We start from the raw sequence: 8,746 nt of genomic DNA, 5'->3' as shown, positions 1-8,746 counted from the left end.
GGACAGTAATCTACCTTCATAATCACCATACTATGCACAGAAAAGAAAAGCTTATTAAAAAAACTCACAAATATTAAATCGTTCTCAGTTACTGATATTAACACACAATGTCACACATCTCATCTCTCAATGCAAAGAGAACTTTGCATATGATCACAGTATCAATCCACGACCACGTATTGTTACTTTTCAACAGTGGTAATAGGCTGTAACACAACCCGCCTTACATCTAAGGAAACAAAGATTCACACAAGCATGAATATAAACAACTCCACTTAAGGTCCCACTCGCCAAATTGGACCCATAAACTCACCTGGAGGAAGACGCACCCATCTGCTCAACTGCCAGACCCTGCTCCAGTCTCTCACAAACTAGATAAGCTCGTGATCTAACTTTTTCAAGAATTTTAAGTAGTGGCCATGAGGTGAGTGAGGTGTCAGGCACAAATTTTAAGGAAGAACTCACTTTCAGGTTTGTATAAGGTTGTGTAAGTCAGTACTTACATAACTCTAATAGTGAATACCTTCTTAAACTTTGTGCCTTAAGGTTATTCCCATGGACCTTACTTGAGACGTTCCCGCTCACTGAAGCCTAAGTCCCTGGTCCCTTCTCATCTGCACCTTCTCGGGAGTCCAGAACGCGTTCCTCCGCCTTCCTTGAGAACCATTCATCAAAGACCACTACCATTCATCCAAGATGTTGACAACAACATAAAAGACAACTGAGCAGCAAGGCTCGCGGAGCCTGGACCTACGCCCTGCAGCAAAGACTAGAACAACACCAAATTGACTTTGGAAAAAGCGCCTTTGCTACGCGAAGCCGAGTTGCATGCTGGGAGCATTCTGAGGGTCCAGGGTCCCCACTCCTGAGTATTTGCCCACGGTGGACTACATTTCCCAGAAGTCTCCGGGCACAGGTCTTTTTCTGGGCGGGGCGAGTTTGCCGGCGGAGAGCTCTTTGGATGGCCAGGTTCCCAGCCTCCGAGGACTTCCCGGCTCTTATTTCCCATAAGTCTGTGGGTCCGTTTCCGGCGGCCTGAAGGTTCTTGGATTCGGCGTGGTGAGTTGCTAGCGTCGGAGGAAGTAATCAGCGCCGGCTCGGAACCCGCAGGGAAGGCAGGGGTTGACTCCGGGCGGCTCCCGAGGTGAGGAGGACCGGCTTGCGGACAGGGCGTGTCGCGTTTGGAGCCTCCAGTCTGCATGCGCGCGAGCGGCTGAGAAGGATGGTGTGGGACAGACGGCGTGGCAGGGCCGGGGCGTGTCTCCGTGATGGTGTGTGCGACTGGGACTGTGTGACGGGGTGATGAGCTGCGTGGCCTTGCGGTTTTGCTTTGGCTGTGCGCTCCAAGTTTCTTCTAGACTCTGTTTGGGCATGCCAAAGTGAAGTGACCGCAAGAGCAGGAGTCCTTCACTGAGCCCTAGAGGGAACGTTTCACGCCCGAAGGCGTAGGTCCAGTCTTGGGATGAGCATTGTACATCCAGAAGTGTCCTCATGACATGCCGCTAGGAAAACGTGCTGGGGGGTTCCAGAGCTAAGATTCCTGGAAGGGGCGCGTCTAGGAGCTCCCTGGGAGCCAGCTCCCTGTTTCAGAGCCACTGCGACCAGACCTCTCTCCCCAATAATTGCTGTCAGCCCCCAGAGAGATTCTAGTCTTCTTTTCAATTCCATTTGGTTTCGTGTGGATGAAGGCAGAGATGGCTATAGATGGCGTTTTGGTTTCCCGGTGTTTCTGGGGTGTGTGTGTGTGTGTGTGTGTATTTGCTACTTCTGTGCTCCAAGCAATGCTGGTGTCTCATGATTCTTTTTTCCCCCTACCGCTGCTAGGTTTCTAAGAAGGACCCTGAGAAGGAAGAAAGAATTGTTGCGTATATTGAAATCAAGGTTCAGGTGAGTTTGTGTTTCTTTCTTTCTTTCGCTCTCTTTTTTTAAAGACAGTTACTTTTGTTTTTAGATCATGAGAATATTTGCTTTCCTCAGCCTGCAGTATCACTGGTAGTGTCTATCCTGGGTTTTCCTTCTGGTGAATGACCCACCTTGCTGATGTATATCTCTTCTTGGTGACCCTCTCTTGCCCTTATTCTCAATCAATAGCTAGCTGTTCAAACGGCAAATTATTCCAATCCTTGGGTGCATTCTCCCTTTCTGAGCATGCTGATGGTGTAGAAGTACACCTCCTAGATTAGCGTTAGAGTTTCATTTTAAAGATTTTTTTTTAAATTTATTTATCAGAGGGAGAGAGGTGGAGAGAGCGAGCACAGGCAGACAGAATGGCAGGCAGAGGCAGAGGGAGAAGCAGGCTCCCTGCTGAGCAAGGAGCCCGATGCGGGACTCGATCCCAGGACGCTGGGACCATGACCTGAGCTGAAGGCAGCTGCTTAACCAACTGAGCCACCCAGGCGTCCCTAGAGTTTCATTTTAGACTATGATTACTTAAGGAGATTGGTATTTACTTGGTATTGTGTGCAAACTATTTTGTGTCTTCTCCACAGTCATGATTTTTAGATCAAGGCAAGGTAGGAGGATTGTTTGAGTTAATAAATGATAATGTTTTAAGACTTTTAGGGGGTGGGGATGTAATTAGGGTTTGAGCATAGGGGTTTGCTGTTTGCACCAACAAAGACAGAGACGTTCATTTAATCTTTTGGTAGAAATCTGTAACATTGTGAGACCTGGGTTATTTCAGGTCCCACTTTGTGAGTGTTGTAGAGGCAGTACTGTGTTATGGGTAAGAGTAAGGCTCTGGACTTAGAGCATCTGTATTCAAATTCTGGCTCTATATGTTACTAGCTCTGTGAGCTTAGGTGACTGGGGCTCTCTGTGTCACATCTACAAAATTAAGACAAGGTAATACCTATCTCATGGGGGTTATAAAGATGTAAAATGAGTCAGTGCATGTAAAGCACCTTAGAATAGGGCCTGCGCCATGATACAGGCATAGTGAATGTTAAGATTTGCTGTTACATGGTGATTCTGGATCATTTCACATCAACTTTCCATAACTGAAATTGGAAGAGAAATATGAAGATGATTGTGATAGGTGCTTGCAAGTTTAAAAAAGTGACCGAGATGCTCAAATGGTCTAGTACAGGATACCTTAACCTGAGGTCTTGTTCCATTTATGAGCTGCAAGGTGATTGCAAACCCCTTGAAATTGGGCAGGATTTTTGTAAATATTTGTGAATTTATTTTTCTTTTTTTTTTTTTTTTTTTTTTTTTTTAAAGCTCTATAATGTATTTATTTTTTTTTTTAATTTTTTATTTTTTATAAACATATATTTTTTATATACATATATTTTTATCCCCAGGTCTGTGAATCACCAGGTTTACACACTTCACAGCACTCACCAAATCACATACCCTCCCCAATGTCCATAATCCCACCCCCTTCTCCCCAACCCCCTCCCCCCGGCAACCCTCAGTTTGTTTTGTGAGATTAAGAGTCACTTATGGTTTGTCTCCCTCCCAATCCCATCTTGTTTCATTTATTCTTCTACCCACTTAAGCCTCCATGTTGCATCACCACTTCCTCATATCAGGGAGATCATATGATAGTTGTCTTTCTCTGCTTGACTTATTTCGCTAAGCATGATACGCTCTAGTTCCATCCATGTTGTTGCAAATGGCAAGATTTCATTTCTTTTGATGGCTGCATAGTATTCCATTGTGTATATATACCACATCTTCTTGATCCATTCATCTGTTGATGGACATCTAGGTTCTTTCCATAGTTTGGCTATTGTGGACATTGCTGCTATAAACATTCGGGTGCATGTGTCCCTTTGGATCACTACATTTGTATCTTTAGGGTAAATACCCAATAGTGCAATTGCTGGGTCATAGGGCAGTTCTATTTTCAACATTTTGAGGAACCTCCATGCTGTTTTCCAGAGTGGCTGCACCAGCTTGCATTCCCACCAACAGTGTAGGAGGGTTCCCCTTTCTCCGCATCCTCGCCAGCATCTGTCATTTCCTGACTTGTTGATTTTAGCCATTCTGACTGGTGTGAGGTGATATCTCATTGTGGTTTTGATTTGTATTTCCCTGATGCCGAGTGATATGGAGCACTTTTTCATGTGTCTGTTCGCCATCTGGATGTCTTCTTTGCAGAAATGTCTGTTCATGTCTTCTGCCCATTTCTTGATTGGATTATTTGTTCTTTGGGTGTTGAGTTTGCTAAGTTCTTTATAGATTCTGGACACTAGTCCTTTATCTGATATGTCGTTTGCAAATATCTTCTCCCATTCTGTCAGTTGTCTTTTGATTTTGTTAACTGTTTCCTTTGCTGTGCAAAAGCTTTTGATCTTGATGAAATCCCAGTAGTTCATTTTTTCCCTTGCTTCCCTTGCCTTTTGCGTTGTTCCTAGGAAGATGTTGCTGCGGCAGAGGTCGAAGAGGTTGCTGCCCGTGTTCTCCTCAAGGATTTTGATGGATTCCTTTCGTACATTGAGGTCCTTCATCCATTTTGAGTCTATTTTTGTGTGTGGTGTAAGGAAATGGTCCAATTTCATTTTTCTGCATGTGGCTGTCCAATTTTCCCAGCACCATTTATTGAAAAGGCTGTCTTTTTTCCATTGGACATTCTTTCCTGCTTTGTCGAAGATTAGTTGACCATAGAGTTGAGGGTCTATTTCTGGGCTCTCTATTCTGTTCCATTGATCTATGTGTCTGTTTTTGTGCCAGTACCATGCTGTCTTGATGATGACAGCTTTGTAATAGAGCTTGAAGTCCGGAATTGTGATGCCACCAACGTTGGCTTTCTTTTTCAATATCCCTTTGGCTATTCGAGGTCTTTTCTGGTTCCATATAAATTTTAGAATTATTTGTTCCATTTCTTTGAAAAAGATGGATGGTACTTTGATAGGAATTGCATTAAATGTGTAGATTGCTTTAGGTAGCATAGACATTTTCACAATATTTATTCTTCCAATCCAGGAGCATGGAACATTTTTCCATTTCTTTGTGTCTTCCTCAATTTCTTTCATGAGTACTTTATAGTTTTCTGAGTATAGATTCTGTGTCTCTTTGGCTAGGTTTATTCCTAGGTATCTTATGGTTTTGGATGCAATTGTAAATGGGATTGACTCCTTAATATCTCTTTCTTCTGTCTTGCTGTTGGTGTAGAGAAATGCAACTGATTTCTGTGCATTGATTTTATATCCTGACACTTTACTGAATTCCTGTATAAGTTCTAGCAGTTTTGGAGTGGAGTCTTTTGGGTTTTCCACATATAGTATCATATCATCTGCGAAGAGTGATAATTTGACTTCTTCTTTGCCGATTTGGATGCCTTTAATTTCCTTTTGTTGTCTGATTGCTGAGGCTAGGACCTCTAGTACGATGTTGAATAGCAGTGGTGATAATGGACATCCCTGCCGTGTTCCTGACCTTAGCGGAAAAGCTTTCAGTTTTTCTCCATTGAGAATGATATTTGCGGTGGGTTTTTCATAGATGGCTTTGATGATATTGAGGTATGTGCCCTCTATCCCTACACTTTGAAGAGTTTTGATCAGGAAGGGATGTTGTACTTTGTCAAATGCTTTTTCAGCATCTATTGAGAGTATCATATGGTTCTTGTTCTTACTTTTATTGATGTGTTGTATCACATTGACTGATTTGCGGATGTTGAACCAACCTTGCAGCCCTGGAATAAATCCCACTTGGTCGTGGTGAATAATCTTTTTAATGTACTGTTGAATCCGATTGGCTAGTATTTTGTTGAGTATTTTCGCATCTGTGTTCATCAAGGATATCGGTCTATAGCTCTCTTTTTTGGTGGGATCCTTGTCTGGTTTTGGGATCAAGGTGATGCTGGCCTCATAAAATGAGTTTGGAAGTTTTCCTTCCATTTCTATTTTTTGGAACAGTTTCAGGAGAATAGGAATTAGTTCTTCTTTAAATGTTTGGTAGAATTCCCCCGGGAAGCCGTCTGGCCCTGGGCTTTTGTTTGTTTGGAGATTTTTAATGACTGTTTCAATCTCCTTACTGGTTATGGGTCTGTTCAGGCTTTCTATTTCTTCATGGTTCAGTTGTGGTAGTTTATATGTTTCTAGGAATGCATCCATTTCTTCCAGATTGTCAAATTTATTGCCGTAGAGTTGCTCATAGTATGTTCTTATAATAGTTTGTATTTCCTTGGTGTTAGTTGTGATCTCTCCTCTTTCATTCATGATTTTATTTATTTGGGTCCTTTCTCTTTTCTTTTTGATAAGTCGGGCCAGGGGTTTATCAATTTTATTAATTCTTTCAAAGAACCAGCTCCTAGTTTCGTTGATTTGTTCTATTGTTTTTTTGGTTTCTATTTCATTGATTTCTGCTCTGATCTTTATGATTTCTCTTCTCCTGCTGGGCTTAGGGTTTCTTTCTTGTTCTTTCTCCAGCTCCTTTAGGTGTAGGGTTAGGTTGTGTACCTGAGACCTTTCTTGTTTCTTGAGAAAGGCTTGTACCGCTATATATTTTCCTCTCAGGACTGCCTTTGTTGTGTCCCACAGATTTTGAACCGTTGTATTTTCATTATCATTTGTTTCCATGATTTTTTTCAATTCTTCTTTAATTTCCCGGTTGACCCATTCATTCTTTAGAAGGATACTGTTTAGTCTCCATGTATTTGGGTTCTTTCCAAACTTCCTTTTGTGGTTGAGTTCTAGCTTTAGAGCATTGTGGTCTGAAAATATGCAGGGAATGATCCCAATCTTTTGATACCGGTTGAGTCCTGATTTAGGACCGAGGATGTGATCTATTCTGGAGAATGTTCCATGTGCACTAGAGAAGAATGTGTATTCTGTTGCTTTGGGATGAAATATTCTGAATATATCTGTGATGTCCATCTGGTCCAGTGTGTCATTTAAGGCCTTTATTTCCTTGCTGATCTTTTGCTTGGATGATCTGTCCATTTCAGTGAGGGGAATATTAAAGTCCCCTACTATTATTGTATTGTTGTTTATGTGTTTCTTTGATTTTGTTATTAATTGGTTTATATAGTTGGCTGCTCCCACGTTGGGGGCATAGATATTTAAAATTGTTAAATCTTCTTGTTGGACAGACCCTTTGAGTATGATATAGTGTCCTTCCTCATCTCTTATTACAGTCTTTGGCTTAAAATCTAATTGATCTGATATAAGGATTGCCACTCCTGCTTTCTTCTGATGTCCATTAGCATGGTAAATTCTTTTCCACCCCCTCACTTTAAATCTGGAGGTGTCTTCGGGCTTAAAATGTGTTTCTTGGAGGCAACATATAGATGGGTTTTGTTTTTTTATCCATTCTGATACCCTGTGTCTTTTGACAGGGGCATTTAGCCCATTCACATTCAGGGTAACTATTGAGAGATATGAATTTAGTGCCATTGTATTGCCTGTAAGGTGACTGTTACTGTATATGGTCTCTGTTCCTTTCTGATCTACCACTTGTAGGCTCTCTCTTTGCTTAGAGGACCCCTTTCAATATTTCCTGTAGAGCTGGTTTGGTATTTGCAAATTCTTTCAGTTGTTGTTTGTCCTGGAAGCTTTTAATCTCTCCTTCTATTTTCAATGATAGCCTAGCTGGATATAGTATTCTTGGCTGCATGTTTTTCTCGTTTAGTGCTCTGAAAATATCATGCCAGCTCTTTCTGGCCTGCCAGGTCTCTGTGGATAAGTCAGCTGCCAATCTAATATTTTTACCATTGTATGTTACAGACTTCTTTTCCCGGGCTGCTTTCAGGATTTTCTCTTTGTCATTGAGACTTGTAAATTTTACTATTATGTGACGGGGTGTGGGCCTATTCTTATTTATTTTGAGGGGCATTCTCTGAACCTCCTGAATTTTGATGCTTGTTCCCTTTGCCATATTGGGGAAATTCTCCCCAATAATTCTCTCCAGTATACCTTCTGCTCCCCTCTCACTTTCTTCTTCTTCTGGAATCCCAATTATTCTAATGTTGTTTCGTCTTATGGTGTCACTTATTTCTCGAATTCTCCCCTCATGGTCCAGTAGCTGTTTGTCCCTCTTTTGATCAGCTTCTTTATTCTCTGTCATTTGGTCTTCTATATCACTAATTCTTTCTTCTGCCTCATTTATCCTAGCAGTGAGAGCCTCCATTTTTGATTGCACCTCATTAATAGCTTTTTTGATTTCAACTTGGTTAGATTTTAGTTCTTTTATTTCTCCAGAAAGGGCTTTTATATCTCTCGAGAGGGTTTCTCTAATATCTTCCATGCCTTTTTCGAGCCCGGCTAGAACCTTGAGAATTGTCATTCTGAACTCTAGATCTGACATATTACCGATGTCTGTATTGATTAGGTCCCTAGCCTTCGGTACTGCCTCTTGTTCTTTTTTTTGTGGTGAATTTTTACGTCTTGTCATTTTGTCCAGATAAGAGTAAATGAAGGGGCAAGTAAAATACTAAAAGGGTGGCAACAACCCCAGGAAAATATGCTTTAGCCAAATTAGAAGAGATCCAAAATCGTGAGTGGGGAGAAAGGGGATAAAAAGAGGTTCAAAAAGGAAGAAAGAAAAAAGAAAAAAAAAAAAGAAAAGAATTTTTTTTAAAAAAGAAAACACCTAAGAAAAATGTAAAAAAATATATATATATATTAGATAAACTAGTAAAAAATCGTTAAAAAAGAAAAAGGTAACAGTTAAAAAAAAAAAAAAATTTTACCCGAAGGCGAGAAAAAAAAAAAAAAAATGAAAAAGAAAAAATTAAATTAACTGCAAGACTAAAAAAAATCACAGGAAAAAAGCCATGAGTTCCGTGCTTGGCTTTCTC

The 8,746-nt window shown here is 41.0% G+C and overlaps 1 protein-coding gene across 1 annotated transcript in view; it reads left to right on the top strand.

Moving 5' to 3' along the window:
• The first annotated feature begins 419 nt into the window (after positions 1–419).
• The window catches only part of ZNF283 (zinc finger protein 283), a 30,689-nt gene continuing 22,362 nt past the window's right edge, over positions 420–8,746 (top strand). The window contains exons 1-3 of the mRNA XM_059151250.1: positions 420–424; positions 917–1,144; positions 1,837–1,887. Of these exons, the coding sequence (XP_059007233.1) occupies positions 420–424; positions 917–1,144; positions 1,837–1,887 (284 nt within the window). The remainder of the gene's footprint in view (positions 425–916; positions 1,145–1,836; positions 1,888–8,746) is intronic.

Source organism: Mustela lutreola, chromosome 16, assembly GCF_030435805.1.
Source record: "Mustela lutreola isolate mMusLut2 chromosome 16, mMusLut2.pri, whole genome shotgun sequence".
Taxonomy (NCBI): Eukaryota; Metazoa; Chordata; class Mammalia; order Carnivora; family Mustelidae; genus Mustela; species Mustela lutreola.
This window is presented reverse-complemented; position numbering and strand designations above follow the sequence as displayed.